We start from the raw sequence: 22,091 nt of genomic DNA, 5'->3' as shown, positions 1-22,091 counted from the left end.
CCAGTTGTTAAACAGCACGTACGCGCGATGGCAGATGAGAAAATCCGAAAACGAGACGCTCTGCTTTTCCCGCTGCGGTGGCAGGAAGAGTGTAAATAACCATAATTATATATATTTTTGTACCAGAATATTGAATGTTTTTTATTTTGAAATTTGCATTGTAAATCGTCACTTACGGTTTTAGGGCTAGCACTTTTGAAGACTCACTTCTGGGTTAAGTGCTGTTTGTACTTAAGGTACCTTAATAGCATAAATCCACTGGAAAAGTTTGTCACGCAGCGTCGAGGAATGTCCTATTTTGTATTGGTAACCCCTCTGATAAGGCAAAATACGGAGCCCCTCTTTTGCCACGGTATGAAAAAAAAAATCTTCTTATCTGTACCCACATACCCATAGATTACTAATCTATTTCGAGTCTTCTTTGTTTCTTATTGACGTGCTAAACTGTGGGTACAGATTACTTAACTGTGGGAACAGATTACTAAACTGTCGGAACAGATTACCAAACTGTCGGAACAGATTACCAAACTGTGGGTACAGATTACTAAACTGTGGGTACAGATTACTAAACTGTGGGTACAGATTAGTAAACTGTGGGTACAGATTACCAAACTGTCGGAACAGATTACCAAACTGCCGGAACAGATTACCAAACTGTCGGAACAGATTACTAAACTGTGGGAACAGATTACTAAACTGTGGGAACAGATTAGCAAAACAAAACAAAATCATACCCTGGCACCAGAGGGGCTCCGTAACATAAGGTACATTTTGTTTGATATTTGTTTATTAGCACTTCTGTTTGCACATGTACACGGTTTTGATTATTGTTTGCAGGCTTGAAATATCTTTCAGCTCTTACAGAAAGCACTGTGATTTATGGTTATTCATGGCGATTCACGGTGATAAAAAAAGAGAACGACAAATAATCAAAGTTTCATCCTTGTTCGGGGGGGGGGGGGGGCTGCTACAAAAGAGCAAGAGAATGAAAAGAGAGACTGACATTTCCTCGCTAGTCTCATCACTGGCTGCCCTGACATGGCTGAATCAGTGCCTCCGTAAACACATCCATACATAACATACATGCCGGCACTATGCAATCTCTTATCTGCCAATTACAGCAGATTAGAAGCAATGTTATTGTCTTTGATTCTAAGAGGGTCTCTGGGGAAGCGGTGACATTTCCAACTGATGCGCGGCGTATGTTAGCAAGGCTCTGCCGAGACCAATTCCGTTAATATTTAATGCACGTCCCCGCTCTTGATGGGCCCAGCCGGCCAAGGCTGGCACGGCAGCAGAGGAGGCGCGAGTGGCGTTTGGGCCCTGCCCTCAGCGTGCACTCTGCCGATCCCCGCTGGCCCAGTGGGAGAGCAGCACTGATGTCGAGCCATCCCACCACTCGTCGAACGCCTGCAGTGCGCCTCCTACCCAAGCGCTACTAGCTTCTAATTAAACAGCCACCTGCTTTTTTTTTTTTTATATTTAGCTCTGATGTTTTACAGCCTGACAGCTATTGTTGGGAAGGAAACAAAATAAATAAACAAGTTGCCGAGCAAAAAAACTGTCTAATGATTTAAAACATGATGTACATTTTTATTGTCTACTTGTATTGGGGCCAAGTGGGGGGCGTGGTCATCCAAACTGGCAGGTGGCACTTTACCCACAGGAGTGGAGTTATAAACAGTCATCTTTGACCTTGAAAGTCATCAAAAATAGATGACCTAAGGATTGTTTTTTTTGGTTTGGTTTCTGTTGCTGTATAAGAATAAAAGGTTATAATCAAAAAGTTATACTCTGCTGCCACCTGCTGGCCCATTTTTGTAATAACTACCATTGCTTTAAGCGACGTCTTCAGGTCAGAGGCTGCATCAAAGCCTTCTGTATGCGCTAGCATAAATTTAAAAAAAAAAAAAAGTATAAATATGTTTTTGAGTGACGGTAGTACTAAAAATGATTTTTTTATTATTTATTTATTTTGTATATTATTTTTGTGGTATTGGTCTGGGAAAAAAAAAAAGTGGTCTGGAACACCCCAAGTTGAGCTATCCAGTATGTTTGCGTCACCCAAAGCACTTTAATGAATTGTAAAATCCTCCACGTGGAGGCACTTTGGGCAGCATTGTTAACTGGACGACTGCCATGTTATGTGGTGCAGTCGCATGCAGCCCTACGGGTCATATTTGCAAACGTTGCGTAATAAGCCAGTTTTGTTGTCAATGGAGTAATTGGAGAAACATAAAAATGAATTACATCTTAAAAACACTATGCTAGTGTTCCCTAGATGTTTATTCACATTAAACCATACCGTTAAGCTTTATGTTCCATAATATAACCGGCTTACACACTCACATTGAGCTTTCTAAATATTAACCCTACTTAACAAATCTGAATGTGTTCTCCCATAGTAAGATATTTGCGCAAACTCTCTTTTGTGTTGGTGGCCAAAATTTACACTTGAATCAATATTCATGTAATGAGTTTAATGCGCTTTGCTTATTGTCTTTAGATCATAAAAAATGTAAGCTCCGCTGTATAATGGGGGGTGAACAGAAGTCCTCAACTGGCGGTTCAACGTCCTTTTGTACACAGTTTGCCCTCCGTTTTCTCTTTAGCAATCATTTACATGCTAGCTTGAGCGCTAATAAGTGAGACCCGTGTGAGATTCAGATTTCGTCCGTCGAAAACTATCAGCAAGAAGTTCAAAAAAAAAGAGCAGCTGCCATATTGTTGTTCACGTAATCATTTCGTGTTGGCGCTCGCTGCGATTCATCAGGCGGAACGCACGACTCCTCGCCAGCAGAACATTTATAAGCGAGCAGACAAGTCGCTTGTATTTGCAGTTATTAGTCAGTTGACTGTGGCGTGCTCGGCCACTGGAGCTCAGACTGATGAGAGGAAAAGCCTGTCACATCCCGCTGACAAACACGCTGATTTATGGGAGCCCGAGTTGTCAGGCTTTTTTTTTTTTTCTTTCTTCTTCTGTAGCAACAAATACATTTGCCGCGAAAAAACGATGAAAATGGATCACGGCGAGGAGTCGGGATTTAAAGTTGAAAGCTTGACTATTTGACGCCCCGTGTCTGATGTAGAAGCTCGGCTAACGAACTGATCAAACGCTGCTTCTAATCCGTCTGAGTTTGTTAGGTTAATCACTTTATTGCGCACAATATGAACAACATTTAAAAGTGCTCTGCTGCGAGGAGAGTGCAATATTTTAATCCTTCGTGTATATATATCGCCTTGATTTGTTTAGAGTGGGCCTTTCCGGAGCGAGTTTGCCGCAGCCGCTAACCTCTTTCTGTCAGCAGCAGCCTGAAGAGATTAGCTGTATGAGTGTCTCTTGTTCCCCGACGGAGGCAGGCCCCAGTCCATCTCGGTCCCGGCTCTGGTCCGAGCCAAGCGGATGAGGGGGGTGGGGGTTGAAGTCATAGAAAACTGCGGCCATGATTGCAGTAATCCCGTTATCTCTCCTGCTAAAGCTGGCCACTCTGGTGACCCCGAGACACAAATGTTAAGCCGCCTGTGTCTCTCTTCTCTTTTCACTCCATCTCCCTCCTTAGCCAACCTCATTGAATGTCAGGGGGTGGTCTCGCCTCTGTCGGATTCTAAAAATTCGCAGTCCTCACACACAGCCTGGCCCTATCTCCGATTCCGTCAGAACAAAAGCAGCGCTTCTCCTGTGGTATATGAACCGGTTGGCCATCTCATGCATCTTAATGTTGCCACACTTGTACAGGGTCAGGGTGACTTCACTGAGCCCCGTCCGTCTTATCTTCAGAAAACGGGCGCTCGGTTTGGCTCGGCCTTTGTGATTAATGCGAAGGCTGGGCGATTAATTGTGACTTCCTTAAATCTTTCAAATGTTATCATCGAAGAAAAACGATTCATCTGTAGAACGGCATAGTTCCTCACATTGTGAAAGTACACCACATGCACTATGTTGCTTGCTAGCAAGCGTGTCGTTTTTGTGATTTTACTGTCCTTGAGTGTGATTTAAGTTGTATAATAACATTCTAGTAGCTAGAACTAAAACTAAACACTTACCAAAAAGAATTACACACATTGTGTATTTAAATACAAGACATTCATTTTTAAACCATCGCTAGCGCTAAGGCTATGGTCAATGTAAGATCCCATTCAAATGCTAACGGAAAATTAGCATCGACTGATATTCGTTCAAATAGCAAATATTCACACATAAACGCTGTGGAACAAATTTTCTCCTTTCTTTTTCATATACAATTGATCACAACACAAAAACAAAAATCACTAACGTAACTAGCAAACACAAATCAAAACAATCCGCCAACAAGCTAATACACAATTACACAAACAAATGCTAACTGGAAATTAGCGTTGACTTTGGGATTGATATTTCTTCATATAATGAATATTCACGCGTGAAACGTTGTGGAAATGCATACACACAGCTCTAACGTTAACGTTACTCAAATGCACAAATACTTCCCAATCTGTGAAAACGAGTTATTATTAATAGTCTAGACTTTCTTCTGTTCTCATTGTGTGTACGCCTAATCCATGCACTGCACCACACTGCCCCTTAGAGGCCAAAACGTGCAAGAACAGCCTGTATTTGTTTCTATTATTTTATTATATTATTTTTATTTTAAGATGCAAGGACTTTTTTTTTGTCTTATCAACACATTTCCACGCGACATGGCACAAAATATTTTCCCATAATCGTCCAGCCCAAACGAATGCCTGATTTGATAAACTAATCAAAAACCTTGCATTGTTCCCTCCCCTGTAGATTCAGATTTTGGTCAAATTTAGCTTCTCATTTATTAGCTCACTCACAGTGTCATTTGTTAACAGGATAATGGGGCGTAAAGAGGGCCATTATTCTCTCCGTCCACAACATATGCCGGATCCTGCACAACATACGAGCCCAGCGGGGTTGTTTTAAGCCAAGGGCACAGCGAGTCACACGGAAAAGCGTGCGCTGTCCTTCAATGAGCTCACGGTTCAGAGTGCCGTGTTGCGGCCCTTGTTTGATCGTAATCCTGCTGCATCAGCTGCATCACGCGCTTGTTAAACAGGTGAGTTAGTACGCGTCCCGTTAGCAAGATGTTGATAACGCCGTCATTGGCATTCCGTGCCCTCCTTTTCCCGCTAACGGGCCGATAGATCTCCTAGCATAGGTCAGAGACCTGATCAAAGTCGGCACGCCGCCATTTGCAACGCTAATTGGGTTCAACAAATAATAGTGCTTAAGAAGTGTCTTGAATAGACTTCTCGTCAAGCTCTCATAATACGCCTTTTGTCTGCGGACGACCCATAATAGTGGAAGGCTTTTAATTCCGAGGGGAGTACTTTGTCCCCCTGCTATTAAGCCATTAGACCTCGGAGTAATCTGTTAGCATCCGTGCGGCATCGCTAGCTTCTTTCAGTGCAGTACATCTTTTTTTTTTCTCTTTTTTTTTTTTAATTAAAAAGTGTAGTACAGCTAAAGCGGATACCTGCAGCTGGTCGCGTTCGTACCGACGCGCGTCCTCGGTATATTTTTTGTGTTTGAGCCAGAGGAATAAATATCCTGGCGGAGATCCTCGGAGGGGACGACGATCCATGTCAACAAGACGATTGAGCGCAAGGCAAACAGTGAAATTAGAAATGCACAAAGCAAACACGGAAATTCCCCACTGGCGGTGAGCTGAAAAGCGCTTATTCACGAAGAGCACGCACGCAATCACGAAAGCAGGTAGACCTTCCCAAAATATAATTAACAGCTTCCTGATTATGATCGGAACGAGGCCAGGTCGTTGTGGGGAAAGAGGGCAGCAAATTGCTCACAGAGAAATGAATCCCATTCTGTACTTTAATGATGTCGCTACTGACATCATAGTAGTGGGCAACTAAAAGTACGTAATAGGGCTGAAAAATGTTGAAAAGTGATCTATTTGCCGTAAGGTGTTCTTTTCCCCCCCTCTCAATATTGCAACTGCATGCCATTAGACGCCCTCTTGTGGCAGGAACTAGAAATTAGAAGAATAGAAAGTTGCCATTAATTTCATGCAATTTTAAGGACAAATGCTATAGTGTAATCTATATTATAATTCATTCAAACCCAAAATTATATATATAAAAAAAAAATTATACTTTGTCCTTCAATCCCAAAAACGTTTTTATACGTTTTTCTGTGCTTTTTTTATTTTACGCAAAAGCATACAAAAGGCTTTGATGCAGCTTCTGACATGTAGTGGTCGCTTAAAGCAATGGTAGTTATCACAAAAAACGTCCAGCAGGTGGCAGCAGAGTATGATCATGGCCATGTTGCAACAAGCTCTTTTCTCCAGTGTTTTCAACAGGTTTGTGAACAATGATGAAACTTAGCTGTATTCTAATGCTAATTGCTGCAAAACGGAAACAGATACAAATATACAATTTTTTTCCTGATGAAAGAAGAGACTCTAGTCTTTCTTTTGGTAGGTTCCATGTTTTTTATTGAAATAGAACAGAATATTCTGTGGGCCTTGCAAAATCGGTTAAAATCCAGTAAAACAGCCGGGAGCAAAGGTGGTTGCTTCAGTGAAAATGGCTGGAAGTGAATGAGTTAAATATATATTCTTTAAAATCATTTTTTGGGAGTCTTTTACAAGTTTTTCTTGTCACAAATGTTAAGAAAAAAAATATTTGCGGCCAATCAAAACGGTTGCAAACGTCTGCATCCTTTAGCAAATGTAGCCATCCCTGACTAAAAAACATTTGCTCCATTCGCAAACACTCACACACATTAGGAGGGGCAACATGCTGATGTAATGTCTTTAATCGATTGCCAGCCTTAATTGGCGTTTTATAATTAATTAATTGGATTTTTCTTGTTTTGTCTTTTCGTCCAGGTGTACCTAACTGTGTTGTGACTCGGGAGCGAGTGTATGTCTTTCACATTTGTCCTCTGCTGCCAGACACCGAGGCCAATTATAAAATGCATAATTTCCGAGTTCCGCTCACTTCTCTTAATAGGATCCATTGACGTCATCTAAAAAGTATTGGGTACTTCAAAGCTTCTGGCTCTGATGAATGAGTCATAAAGGTCGCGCATTTCATCACCTCGTTGCAGATGGTCATTGGGACGGATGAAGATGCCCCGCCGAGATTAAAATATTCAGCATGTCTTTACAAATGTCTCCTGGCACACAAGCAAAAATGAAATTAAGATGATTCGCCATGCGGGAACAATGAGCAATCGACTAATGGCTTGTACGCTGGCTTCATCACAGGCCAGGTAGCTGCATGGCTGCCGCGAGTGCATGCTAATGCTGCAAGCTGAAAACACGCTGAGATGGGGGGGGGGGGTATGGGGTGCGGGTATCAACCTTGTGGTGACATTAAAGCTTTGTGGAGACAAGTGGGTGTTGCCTGCTGCGGTTGCATGCAGAGCTGCGATCTTTCCGTGTTAGGATGTGATGCGGCCTTTTCCTCACGCTTTGCTTCTGCGCGTCCCTGTGGGAATATCGTGTAGAAACGCATCGACAAGATGTCTGCCAGACTATGTACAGTATGCTTTAGTCACATAGTACTGTGATATCAAAACTATAAACACAATTTAAAAGAAAAATGCTGTGTTGTTTTCCTAACCCACCGCTGGGTAATTCGATTTTGAGCAGATTGGTTACTTTTACCCAAAGTTGGGTTAATTATTTTGACCCAGCTTATTGGGTTGAAGATTGAATTTGGGTGGGCTGAAGTTGGGTGAATTTTTATTTTATTTTTTTCATTTTTCATTCATTTTTCATATATTTTATATAACATTTTTTAGAAAATGTATGTGGCTTAGTGGGTAACACCGCAGAGATCCCAGGAAGACTTGGTCCTGAGCTGTGTCAGTACCTAATGGGGCTCTCAATAAACGAAAATGAAAATCACTGACTTGGGGATTGAAGTAAAAAAAAAAAAAATCCATAACCCATAAAGTCCGACCCATGTTTTTTTGTACCAAACAACCCAATTTTGCGGGTTCTTTTTCATTTGACCCAATTTTGCGGGTTATTCAAACCCACTTTTGTTTTTTTTTCATTTAACCTGGGTTATTTAACACAAAAATTTGGGTCGGTTCCTTTTTGACACATTTTGGGTTGGGTTTTACCCAACTGTTTTTAGATTGTAGTGTCCATTTGGGTACCATTTATACCTTACACCAATTCCTTGCAAAGGTCAGTCCCAAGCCAATTACACTCTAAAAACAGTTGGGTCAAAAATAACCCAATTATGGATACAAAAAAAATTGACTGATCCGCTTCAATTTGACCCAACTTTCTGGGTTGACCCAAGTAAAGGATCTGACCAATATTTATGAGTTGTTTTACACTAAAAGACCCATTTCTTGACTCAAAGTTGGGTCAAATGGGGCCAAATAGAGGATCAGTCCATTTTTGACACATAATTGGGTTAGGAAGGGCATCTGGTGTAATAACTGTGCCAAAGATATCATGCGAGTGACTTGCTATGGCGACCCATGAAGGGAAAGTTTTTCTTCTTCTCTGAAAATGTTGGTAATACAATTAACATTATCAATATATTTAACCACAGCTAAATTGGTAACAAATTTCTTGTTAGCTTTAACTCATCAGTATGGGTAGTTTTTACCCCGTGTTGGATCTAAATATTGACCCAACGTGATGGGTCAAATCCTCAACCGAATAAACTGGGTATGAATAACCCAGCATTGGCTTGGCCCTTTTTGGACCGAGCGCTGGGTTAGCTATTTCACCCAATTTGGGTTACTTTTAACCCAGCAGTTTTAAGAGTGAAGGCTTCAGGTGTGTACAGCGAGTTACTGTAGTTCAGTTGTTTTGTTTTGTTTCAGAATACAGTACAGGCTATTCTGAATGTAATTATTACAATTCAAATTCATTTCACATTCGAAACACGCGTCGGTGTCGAACATATCCCTGACGAGGAATGAGGGATTCACTGTTTTGTTTGTCCTCTGCATTAATGAAAATGTTGACTCTCATCTTTGGCCCATCAGGAGGTGATGCAGATGGAGCGGCAGCTCGGGGGTCGGCTGATTGACGAGCCTCACATCCTGCTCTTCAAAGACAGCTACCACAACCTGCGCCTGTCCATCCATGACATGCCCCAGGCCCACTGGAGGAGCAAGCTGCTAGCCGGCTACCAGGTGGGTATCGGGGTGGCCCAGTGGGACCGAGGGGGGGAGGGGCGAGGGGGGTTGGTGGGTTCTCGGGATCCCAGCACGAGCAAGGACATTTAATAGAAGTCTGTTTGTTGGTTCTTTCAAGGTCATCTCATAAATATTCTTGTATAAATGTGTTGACATCTCTGTAGAGAAATGAAAGATAAACAACAAAAGCTCGTCAGAGCTCTGTTGTGATTGTTAATGAGGGCTCAGAGTCGACTTGTCTGTCTGGACTTATGCATACATAAAACGATATTAGTATAAAGCAGCATCCCTGCAATGCATGGAATTGTTTTAATGGTTAGTTTGGCGGCTGAAATTTGAACTCCTGCTGAATTCAATAACAATAATAATAAGTTCCTTAAGTACTTAAAAGCAAGTTCTCCCCTCGCAGACAAGCTCTGTGGAGACGCCGCCATTTCAGTGGGTGGAAACGATGACGTCATGATGCATTTACGTCAAGGCAGAGCGTGCGCATGCCGGACGCAGCCTCGCCGTTCCGAAGGAAGTGCTTACATGACGCTCGTTCGGATTGACGAAAGGAATATACCACCCCATTCCATTCGGATTCAGCATTTTCATTCCCCAGGGGGTCCAAAATTAGCAGGGACAGCCTCTAGTTCACTTGAAAGTTGCAACCCTAATGAGGATGAACTGCTAGGTAAAAAAATTCTTTAAAAAATTTAATTAAATAAATAAATAAAAAAAGGTAAAAAAATTGGACCGATCCAATTCAACCCAACATTGGGTTTTATTTTGAACAAAACATTGGGTTGTTATCTACATCCCCCCAAAATTTTGAGTATTGACAAAAAAAATTGGGTTGTTTCGTAAAAAAAAAAAGTCAAATCTATCTCAATTGTTGGTCAGGCCTTTCTTTTTTAGCCCAATTTGGGTTGTTTTTGGCTCAACTGTTTTAAAATGAACCAATTTGACCCAACCTTTTTAGGGTGTTTTTTTTTTGGGTCAAAAACTTATTTATTTTTTTGTTGGTCAAAAACAGCCTAAAAAATGGGTTGTACAAAACTCAAATAATAATCATATAATAATAAATTAGTTGGTCCCTATTTGACCCAAACTGAGTTATTTCTGACCTAACTGTTTTTAGAGTATGACTGCTGGGTCAGCGGTTGGACCCAACTTTCTGGGTTGTTTCATACAAAACATTTATTTATTTTTTTGTTCAAAGCAAGTTTTGTACAAAAACTCTTGAGCAAAACAACCCAGAAAGTTGGGTCAAATTGACTCGAGTAGTGAATCTGCCCCTTTTTGACCCAAATTGGGTTATTTATAGAGCTTTTTGAAAGCAACCACTGCGCACACAAAGTGCTGTAAAGCAAAAATTGTCACACAAGACAACAAGCCTGTTAAAACATTAAATTAAGAATATAGAAACAGTAAAGACAACTGAGTGGTTTGTGCTCAGATATTCAACTGAAAATAATCAAAGACAAATCAAGTGTCTTTGTAAAACTTTTTTTCAATCTCAGGTTCTACATTGTCCTCGTTGATCTTTTCAAGCATGATGGTGCACAATTTAAGCGTTGAGTTGATGGAACCTTTTTGGTGTGTGAAGCTTGGAGTGCACGTTATTGTCCACTGACTGGTCCACAGTCAGCGCACAAACCCGGAGCTGCAAGTCAATCGATTATCTCGGCTGCATCCTCAAAGGGAGCTTTGAAATATGGAATGGGAAATAAATATCTGGAAGCTCACAACTTGGATGCTGGGAGCCGTCCACGTGCGTCGCGGCCCGGCGAGGCGAGGGGAGTTCAAAGCGGACTCGCAAATGCTCTGGCTGCAGGTTGGAGCCGCAAAAAGTCCCTGTAGAGGAAAGCCAGGTTGTGCCAAGCAAGCACAGCGGTAAAATTGCGCCCAGTACAAAATCTTGCTGTGGACTGAGCTCGCTTATTTGGAAGTGCTTCCCTCACAGCGCTGCGGTGGAAAAAAAGGCCTTTAGTCCCCCCGGGGGCCCCAACAAGAGCGTATTTCACCTGTCTTCCTGCGCCATCTGTCCGCCTGGGTAACAGTGCCCCTAGTTGGTCATTTTCATGTACTGCGGCCCCAGCTCTTAAACACTTCTTGTCAGATGTTAAAGGGAGGCTGAAGGAGTCAGCTTGTATGCCCTGTCCCCCCCCCCCCGCCCCGCCCCCCCCATCTTTCTTTCATTCTTTTTATTCCCCGTGATCTCTGGGGATATGCGGATGAGGCATGAATATGGAACAACAGAGAGAAAGATGTCGGAATCATCAGCTTTGAATACATTCCAGGAAGCACACACCCCGGCTGCCTTTTTTTGTTAGACAGTTGCAAGGACTTACTTTGCATGCATACACTAGAGGAGAAAGTCTTGGGAGACGACTCTTGATCAAGCGATTAATTATTAATCAAGGATTAACCTGAGTATGAAGGTTTTTTTTGTGCCAAATTTAAAATAAATGGAGGAGGTCAGTTGGATGAAATGAATAACCCCAAAAAGTTGGGTCAGCTTTTTGACCCAACTGTTTTTAGAGTGATTATCGTTTACATCCTGGTTCCGTCCATGTACTAGTACACGCTTTGTCCTCACTAGTAAGACAATTCAGCGCACTAGTAGAGCGACTAATCTTACTGGTAGCATATTTTCCACGACTGTATGACTGAGTCTGTTCTAAAAACAGCTCACCACTGTTGGGACATTGTGATTTCCTAGGAATGCTGTACATTCCAAGTGGTCATTTGAAAATGTATAAGGTTGCATGTTATGCAAGTACCGGAAAAGTACAGCAACTGACCCAACTTTTTATTTTTTTTAAGTTGGGTCACGTGAATAACCCACAAAACAACCCAAAATTGGGTTGATTTCTACAAAACAACAGCCAAAATTGAGTTGTTTGTTCTCAAAACTGCTTTTTGGGTCAAAAATCGGACCGACCGTTTTAAATAAAACAACCCAATTTGTTTATACAAAACAACCACGAAAATTGGGTTATTAACCCTTAAATCTGCTAAGTAAAAAACAACTCAATTTGGGCCCAAATTTGGACCGACTCACTAATTTTGGTCAATTTGACCCAGCTTTCTGGATAACCCATTTTGGGTCAACTCGGTCCAATTTTTGACCCAGCAGTTTTGTGTTTTGTGCAACCCCCACCACCCCCCCAAAAATGTGTTTTATTTTGCGGGTTATTTATTTGACCAAACCTTTTGGGTTGAATGAATATGCCAAAAAGTTGGGTCCCTTTTTCACCCTATTTGGGTTCTTTGTTTTTAAAGCTAGCTTAGACGTTGTGTTGTGCTGTTTGAATCACGCGCAGGAGATCCCATTCTACCACATCTGGAACGGTTCCCAACGGTACCTGCACTGCACCTTCACTCTGGAGCGCCTCAGCCTCAGCACCTGCGATCTCACCTGCCAGCTGTGCGTGTGGCAGGTGGAGGGCGAAGGACAGAGCTTCAGCCTCAACTTCAACATCGCCAAGGTAACATTGAGGAGCTCATCCTGCCCCCCCCGGTTCCTGTCGCAGTTCTTCATGAAAGCTTGTCGCCGCAAACAGGACACCCGCGCCGTGGACTCCGAGTTCCTGTTAATGGACAATAACGCCACCGCCCTCGCAGGGCCCAGCGCTTTTCAGATCCCATACCTCATAAGGCAAAAGATCTGCAGCAGCCTGGACGCCCCGTGTCCCAACGGAGCCGACTGGAGAATGCTGGCGCAAAGACTCAAGCTTGAGAGGTAAAGAGCGAGCGAGCGAGAACAAAGTGTTAGCTGATCATTCATCGGGGAAGCACATTGGAGCAAGCACAGACGCTTTTATACTAGATCTACTTCAAACATCTTTAGCAGTCAATCTTTTATTCACCGATTCATTTATTAAAAAAAAAAAAAAAAAAGTGAAAACACAAAATGGTGTAGCTAGTCATTTGCAGGCTCAAGGCAAACCCAGTCATGGGACCCTCCACCCCAACATGTAATTATGTACTGTAAGTTTAATTGAACACAATAATCAAAACACTACAATTACATATTACAGGTATAAAAAAAATAGCATAGCTCTTCTTGTTATCTGCAAACTACTATACTGCTAGTGGCAGACGGTTGCTAACTTAGCAATCAACTCTGACAAACCAGCATCATTTAATAACACACTGGTGTCAAAGGCTAAAGCTAATGTTAGCAAAGCAAGTGCCTCGCTAACATTAGCCACTTGCTATTGAAACACACAGCTTAATGAAATTTATAATCCTTTCGTCTTTTACTGACCGAAAGTTGTAAGGCTCCGAAATGTGTGTTCTTACTGCTCTTAAAAATTTTGATGAGAAAAAAAAAGAAATAGAAATCATAGAAAATCCCTTGGCTCTTCCCCCAAAGCAATAGTTGGGCGTAATACCAAGACTGACCTGCAGAGGCAGTGTGGTGCCACAGGGCAGTAGTCATAGAAGAAATTGAAGAAGATACAAATTCTTCTGCTTGTCATTTTTATTGTGGTGTGAATGAATTGTGAGAGACATTTGATAAACATTTAATAATCATCTTTCAGACATCAATTCAGATCAACTTTTCAAGAATTTTGTGAAATTAAGTTTGCCCTTCACCCAAAAAATGTTTTATTCACAGAGCCTTACCTAGCAGGATAACATAGAAAATCTTTCCGTATCTGTGCAATTTGTGCGGCTTTTCTCTGGCAGTTCAAAATTCTCCTTCTGAAGAAATGGAAACAATCCTTCGGCAGCAAATCTGGCAAGGTTGTGGCTCCCAGCCAAGCTTGCCACCCTCCTCTTATTTTTAAACTTACACAATTGGCGTAGTTGAAAAGCAGTTGCAGCCATTGATCCCTTTTACACAAATTTAATTTCTGGCCGCTTAATGAAACCAAATAGGTCAAGTTAATTTGTCCGATCAACTTTATTTGCGCCGATTAATCACCCGGCGAATGGATGCAGTACAGTTTTAATTAGCAATCTGTGCTCAGCAGAATCAATTCTCAATTAGGCTTGAAGATGGGACCACAACAACCAGCTTCTCGTCGCTGATTTCATATTGCAATATATTGTGTTTTTACAAAGATAATATGGTTAGTTTCTCGGGAACAGCTATAATGTTCCTGGGTCAATTTGACCCAGGAGTAATAAAAACATTTTTTTTTTTTTAACAGCCCAATAAACACTATTAATTGCTTTCATTGCAAATATGTGACATGAACCATTTTTAACAAGTTTAATCAGGAAATGCTGCTATTTGTAGTCTTAACTTTAAAATGGGTCGATTTGACCCGGGCTATGTTGTTTAATGTTCCAAAAGCATTCCGATAAACATTTAACATTACACTGAAAAAATATGTCAAAGTCAACTATTTTAATTGTCTGTCAATGAGATGGTTCATACAAATATTTATTTTTTATTTACTTTTTTCTGTCTTAAAACGGGTCGATTTGACCCAGAATGTTTAATATTCCAAAATCTATAGCTTAATGAGCCATTTGCATTGCACATACATCAAATTTATCAACTTATTAATTTAATTATTTATATTATTTATTAAAATATGTATTTTGTATTTTCATTATTAATATTTTTTTATTGTTGTTATTTATTTTATTACTTATTCATTTATATTTGTTGGGTCCCTTTAACCCAGTATATATTTCCATCAATTCATCCATTTTCCGACTTAATGTTTCAAAAGCGTCTGAACTGTTTTCATTGCAAATACGTTGAAATGAATTAGATAGCGAAAAGCTAACATTTGCCCTTTAACTAAAAGGCGGGTCATTTTGACCCACAATATAGCAGGAGGGATGGACGTCCACTACTGCAAAGTAATGGACTGTTGGTGACTTTTATCAAGGTGAAAAGTATTCGCTGGTGTGCTAAACTTCCCAGTGCACTCGCAGCCTTAGTGGCGTGCACGCACGTGTCTTTAGTGCTTTGTATGCTCTCCTTAAGGCGAACAAAAAAAAAAAAAGAGCTGTACATCAAATCAGTGTGTGCAAGTACATTGAGGATTAGGAAATACTCAACATCAAATAAACAGCCGAGTGGGACGACCACTTTGTTGTCATTGATTGGGCTTGATGGCGAAAGGTTGTGCACCTAAAACGGGAAAAGGTCACTTCCGACTGTGTGAACCGCCACAAGTCCGCGTAGGCTTTACTAAGTGGGATTTAGGACCTATTTCGACATCAAATAAAGACGAATGAGGCTTTTGCTTTTAAGCCGCTGTTGGGCTTCCAATGAAAATTGCTTTTTAGTTTTGTTTTATGGCAGTTGCTGGAGCCTGAGCCAACTTGGCTGTAAACAATGTGAGGCACGCTACAATTGGAAGTCGGTGGAAAGTAAAGTGGCTCAGTGGAAATCGTGACAAAAGTCAAATATTGAGGGGGGGGGGGGGGGGGAATGTCGAGACTTGGGGCCTCCCTTTAAATTGTCATTTGAAAACTTTGGTGCGTCAATTGTATTTGTCTAACTAGACTAAGTGCAATTTCTGCAGAAATTGCATGGGAATGCTGAATGCTAAACTGAATGCTTATGAAGTCAATTGAAAGATAAATGAATTAAAAAAAACACTTTCATTTTTGAAGCAAGTTGAAATTTATATGGAAAAGTGTTATCTGAAAGTACCCTCCATTCATTTAGACGCAAAAGTGGAACTAATGATATCCAATGGAAGAATGCAACAACAAAATCACTCAATAGTGCCACCTAGGCATGCAGTACCCTCCATTCATTTAGATGGAAAACTGGAACTATGATAGTTGGTATTCATGTATACCCCTTAGCATAATTGCCATGGATATATTTGCAATGTACAGTCGGAGGTGGGATTCGAACCCGCTTCCAGCATTCCCACAATTATAAAAGTGAAGAATTAGAGTTTGTGCATGATGATTTAACCTTGGCCACCAGGAGGCAGTATAGTGTTATACAGTTATGCAGAAACAAAACAAAGAAGTAATAAAATACTATATTTTGAAATCAAGGGATAATCATATCATGATTTCAATATCAATTAAAAAAAATAAATTGTGAATAATATTTTTTCTCCCAACTGAAAATGTGTCCCGATTCATTTTCAGAAGAACTAATTGATTTGCAACTGTTCCAACAGACACATGAGCTTCTTTGCGTCCAAAGCGAGCCCGACCTCGGCCATCCTGGACCTGTGGGAGGCGCAACATTTCCACAGCGGCAACATCAACCAGCTGGCCGCCGTCATGGCCGACATTGGCAAGCAGGAAGCCATGATCTTCCTGGTGTCGGACGGCGAGTGCTAACAGGCGGCGAGCAGGATTCGGTGTGGGCCGTCGCAGCTGTCTGTTTGACGTCAATCAATGTAGGAGGACGCGGTAACAACTCTTTCCAACGACAGAATCATATCCAAGAGGCGAGATAAAAAAATTGCCCCCCCCCCCCCCCCCAGAAAAAAAACAAGTCATTCAATTCCATGCCTTATGTAGCGCTTAATGTAAACCAATCAATAACAGCCAATCATTTAATTCCATTTAAATCTGGAAAGTCCTTTCAGCATTTAGCCGTTGATATCCATTTTAAGGTCCATTTTTTGTTCTCACTATTAAGACATTTCAGTCCACGAGTAAAACGACTTACATACTAGTAAGGCACTATCTGCACACTTTGAGTCTGTAAGGTACGTGACTAAAAGGACATTTGTTTTTAAATGTGTGATATTTCTGCCAACTTTGGCATACTAGTAGAGCAACTACATGTTAGTAGTTAAACAAAACTGTGCGCTAGTTCTAAGGTCCAGAACCATTTTCCCGCCAGCCTACGGTTCATGGTCTGCTCTGCTATGAATTATTATCATTATTATTTTTCTAGATGTGTTGCAGTCCCGTACCAAATGTATCACTTTACCGGTACTTCTACTTTACTGACAGCATTGCGGCCACTGAACTAGTTGACAACCGCACATTGCTTTAACGGTTCCTGGTTTCATTCTAAAATTCTACTAGTTAACATGTAGCGCTTTACTAGTAGTGGTTGATGTACTTTTAGTGTGCAGAAATGTCAAAAGTAGTGGAAAAAGACAGAACTAGTAAGCTTGTTTAATAATAATAATATATATTTTTTAAAGAGATTTGGAAGAAGCTTGTGTAGTTAGCTAGCTAACGTAAGCTAGCAGCTGGTTTGCTAAAGTGGCATTGTTTCATTTTAGAGACAAAAAAGTATTTTTGTTGTTTAGTTTTTTTGTTACATATTATTTCTAAAGAGACTATTTTTCGTATTTCATTGTTAAATTTGCAATTTAAAGATATTTACTGTGATGTATTCTTCACTTAGCAAGTCACAAAATGGCCGCCCCCTGAGATGGATGAAAACAAGTGGATTTTGTTTCTTAGTTCATATTCCACAAACACAATATTAATGAATAGTTGGGGAACATCGAACATATTGTAAAGAAATCTTTGGACTCGGATTTCTCTTTAAGGCTAACTAGCTTAGCAGTGCTAGTGAGGACAAAAACCTTAAATGGATATCAAGGTCATCTGCAATTTAAAGCAGGCACATTCTGCAATTAGGATGAAAGGTTCATCTGAGGACCCCGATACCCCCCCGCCCCCCAACCTCCACTTTGTGTCAACGTTCCATGTGTGTTCTTTTCAGGGAGGTCTCGTTTATTTCTTCACTTTAGTTGACACGCCGTCGCTAATGAAGGTGCCGCGGGGCCTCCAAGCACTCGGGAAGCAACGCATGACGTCACCGCCCTAAGTGACGTGTCGTCTAATTGCTTTAATGGCAACCAAATAACATGGCGTGGCTAGCGTCGACTTAAGGGACACTTTTTTTTTTGTGTGTGTGCATTTTCTGAAGCCATGTTTGATGTGCTTTACTCTTTTTCTTCTTTTTTTTTTTTTCCAGTAGCACGTTCTCGCAACCGCCGCATACACGAAGAGAACATCTGCAGGTTCGATCCCCAGTTCAGCCATAGTGTGTGTGTGTGTGTGTGTTCGCTCCTCCTCAGGGTTGCATGTGATGTCTATAATGTTGTCAGGAGAGCCCCCCTGCACTCCCTCGCTCATTAAAGACACACTCAGTCAAACAGCTGGCGTATGCTCCGAAGCCCCCCCCCCCCCCCCCCCCCCCGACGCACCGGAGCTTCTTTTTACGATTGTCCCGATTTTTGGAATGTACTTTTATGTTTCCATGTGCTTTGCAAAAGTCGTTTTTACATGATTCCGATTTGCAATTCTCCTTCCCAACGAGGACTATTAGGGCCACAGCCCACAGAAAAGAAAAAAAAACGTTTCCATAGTGACACGATTGAAATATTACACAAAGTCGTAGCATTAAAGAAAAGGTATTGTCTTAACGCGACAAGAATATTTTTTTATGTTAGAAATTCAAAGTTGCAAGGATACTGTGAGAAGTCGCAACACGACAAAATTTATAAAAAGTACATTTGTGACTTTGTTTCCCCTTATAATTGCAACACCAGAAAGAAAACGTTAATAATCCCATTTTTAGATGACATTCATGTGACAATTTTTACGCTATAACATGATAATTTTGTCATTTTAATGTGCTAACAAAGTTAGCTTATAACATGACGAACGTGAAACGTTATCGCCTTGTAATGTGAACTGTTTTATGTTAGAGTACGTCATATGTTTAATTTGCAGATAAAAAATGTATCTGGTTGGCATACGTCTGGTGTGTTGACCAGTAAAAGATATTTTGTGGCCATTTAAATACGGGATCCCCCCAAGTAGATGCCTGGGGCCACTCGTCTTTCTAATTTAGGGTATGACATCTGTAAATTAAGTTTCAATTTTATGCAAATATTGACACTAAATTATGATAAAATCATTACTTTTGTCTCTTAAAATGGGCACCTTATTCTTCTGAAATTGCATTTTACTAATTAATTCATTCCAATAAAAAAAATATAGAATTTTTTTTTTTATTCTGTGTTCTGTAAAGGAATGAGGGCATAGGGAAAAAAAGAAACATTTCAACTTAATGTTCCATTTTTTTCAAATTGTAATAAAAGAAAAGTCAGTGTTAGAAATAAATTGTACTATTGAGAAAACATTTGGAGTATTATGTGAAGTCAGAAAATATTACTTGAATAAATTCAGATTTAAAACGTGAAAACTTCCATCCATCCATTATCCATACGACTTTTGTGTAGTTGATAAAAAAAAATGTAACCTTTTTTTTTTTGTCAAATTAAAGCTTTCTCTCATTTTTATTGTCCTCGTAAAATGTAAGCTTTTTTTGTCTAATTCCCGTAAGTGCATTATTCTCATACCTACAACTTTATAATTTTTTTTATTGTGTAATACCGCATATTTTTTTCCGTCTTTGGGTTGTGGCCTTAATACTACTCCTTTGTTCTTTTCCCACCTGACTTTTTTTTTTGTTGTTTTTTTCTGAAACGAGCAGAGAGCGTCTGGTGCCACCACACGTTTGTGTCATTTGTGTCAGTAGCCTTCACTTTCAACCCTTCGGACACAAAATGTGGATCTCGTTCACATGTAATATAATACTTTTTCTATCGCAGCCACGTGCTGTCAATTTGCATACAGTTCAGTGTGTGTGTGTGAATGTGAGAGCTAAATTGCTAACCAAAGTTTCCATTCATTCTTTTCACTCTTGTTTTTTTTTTTTTTCTGTGCGGCGAGCATCCACATGTTTGTTGTTGAAGCCGTAACGTTGACTGTATGTGTTTGTGCGATCACTTTGTAAAGAAATGTAAATTATATTTTAATATGAAGCCAAATAACAACAATAACGAGAAGAAAAAAAAAAATATGACACTTAAGTTGCGCGGCATTTGTCAAGTCTAAACCGTGACGTGTTTGCCTATTTAACTGTTGTTTGGCGATCTAGCAGTGGAGACTTTCTGCAGTGTTATAAGGCTTTAGGGAGGCTCTTTATGGGAAGCTTCAGTCTTTCTTCTTTCTTTATCATCACTTGCGCACGTCAGCATTTAAATGAGAGCTGCAACTAGTCAATCACCGAGCTGGGACGGCTGGAGGAAGACGTGGCCTTGTTTCAGAAGCCATGTCAGCTGTTCGCACATGCGGGAGAGTTGGTGTTTGTGTGAGAGTAAGTGCAAGTGCAAGCATATACATTTGAGAGTGTGCATGTGTGATAGTTGTCTAAGAGTGCGTGTGAGAAGATTGCATGTATGAGAGTGTTCGAGAGAGTGTGTGATTGTAAAGTTTGAGTGTGGGTGAGTTTCAGTGTGAAACTGTGAGAGTGCGTACAATGTGCAGTTTGACTTTTGAGTGTGTGAGAGTATGTGTGATGTCATAGCTTGATTGTGTGAGAGCGCCTGCGTGAGAGTATGCATGTATGAGAAATTGACATGCTTGTGTGAGTGAGAATGTCCCCGTATGTGTCTGATAGCTACTTTAAGTCACTATGGACACGTGAGGGTTAGTGTGTGAGAGAGTGCTTGTGTAAGAACGTGTGAGTGCATGTTTGGCTGTGTGAGGGAATGTGAGTGACTGAGTGCATTTTGTGTGCAATAGGGTGATTGTGTGTGAGAGTTCATGTTTAAGAGTGTGTGAGTTTGAGTGTGCATGAGTCTGATAGCTTGACTGTGTGTGAGAGTGCTCGTGTAAGAATGTGTGAGGGAGTGAGCGCATTGTGTGTGCGCGATAGCTTGACTGTGTGTGAGAGTGCTTGCATTAGAATGTGTGAGAGTTCATGTTTAAGAGAGTGTGAATTTGAGGATGCATGAGTCTAATAGCTTGACTGTGTGAGAGTGCTCGTGTAAGAATGTGTGAGGGAGTGAGCGCATTGTGTGTGCGCGATAGCTTGACTGTGTGTGAGAGTGCTTGCATTAGAATGTGTGAGAGTTCATGTTTAAGAGTGTGTGAGTTTGAGTGTGCATGAGTCTGATAGCTTGACTGTGTGTGAGAGTGCTTGTGTGAGGGAGTGAGCGCATTGTGTGTGCAATAGCTTGACTGTGTGTGAGATTGCTTGCATTAGAATGTGTGAGAGTTCATGTTTGAGTGTGAGTTTGAGTGTGCATGAGTCTGATAGCTTGAATGTGTGAGGGGGTGAGCGCATTTTGTGTGCGATAACTTGGCTGTGTGAGTGCATGTTTAAGAGTGTGTGAGTTTGAGTGTGTGTGAGATAGCTTGAGAGTGTGAATTTGGCATTTGATAGTTTAACTGTGATTGTGAATGTGAGAGCGTGTGTGAAATAATGCATGTGTGCGTGCACGTCCCACTGATGTAGTTGACGGGCTGCCAGCATATCCAACCTTTGCTTACATGCCAACTTGTACATTTTGTATCACTCGTTCCTATTTGAAGTCAAGTTTGCGTGTGTGCGTGCGCATTTCACGGCATTTTTGCTCTGTTTTTCTCCAAATAGACTTTTTGTACTTGTGACGCGTTTCTGTTCTTGAGTCGATGTTTGTTGCCTTTCTGCATTCAAAAATGCTGTACTTACTACATGCCACTGCGCTTATGCAATTGTATAATCCCAATTTTTGTTGGATTTGTTTTGTTTTTTCCCTTTTCTGTTTTTACTGTCGATGTAAATTGTTGTGGAGACTTTTTGTGGCAAAGGAAAAACTTCAGCAAAGGGAGATTTTCTGTACTTTTTGGACAATGATGGATTTGTTGGTAGAATTTTGGAAATTCGTTTCTAAGTGCTTTCAAGTATTTACTTGGCCTTATGTATATATATATCGATCTATGACATTTCAGAAAGGTATGTATAGTAATTGAACCTGAAATCTCTGTAAATAAATTATATATTGTTAATTCAACGACTACTGTTTTACTTGCAACTGGCGTTGTCATGGCAACAGAAAATTGACACCTAAACCTAGGCTTTTTTTTGTGTGTGAGGGGGGGGTTGTGTAAATTGTTACATTTTGATACAGATGTGGACAGACCTAGAGGTTAATTGATAGCAAGATGAAATTATGAATCACATTCAGCAACAATTAGTACACGCATTGTAACG

At 40.7% G+C, this 22,091-nt stretch overlaps 1 protein-coding gene across 4 annotated transcripts in view; it reads left to right on the top strand.

Moving 5' to 3' along the window:
• Positions 1–21,886, top strand: part of unc5a (unc-5 netrin receptor A) — a 186,524-nt gene extending 164,638 nt beyond the window's left edge. For all 4 annotated transcript variants that reach the window (XM_077577805.1, XM_077577804.1, XM_077577803.1 and 1 more), the window contains 4 exons: positions 8,990–9,139; positions 12,454–12,618; positions 12,694–12,872; positions 16,246–21,886. In XM_077577805.1, coding sequence (XP_077433931.1) covers positions 8,990–9,139; positions 12,454–12,618; positions 12,694–12,872; positions 16,246–16,411 — 660 coding nt within the window. In that variant the 3' untranslated portion in view covers positions 16,412–21,886. The remainder of the gene's footprint in view (positions 1–8,989; positions 9,140–12,453; positions 12,619–12,693; positions 12,873–16,245) is intronic.
• The last annotated feature ends 205 nt before the right edge of the window (positions 21,887–22,091 follow it).

The sequence above is a fragment of the Vanacampus margaritifer genome, chromosome 10 (assembly GCF_051991255.1).
Source record: "Vanacampus margaritifer isolate UIUO_Vmar chromosome 10, RoL_Vmar_1.0, whole genome shotgun sequence".
Classification (NCBI taxonomy): domain Eukaryota; kingdom Metazoa; phylum Chordata; class Actinopteri; order Syngnathiformes; family Syngnathidae; genus Vanacampus; species Vanacampus margaritifer.
Note: the sequence above shows the minus strand (reverse complement) of the source record. Positions and strands in the feature narration are given on the sequence as shown.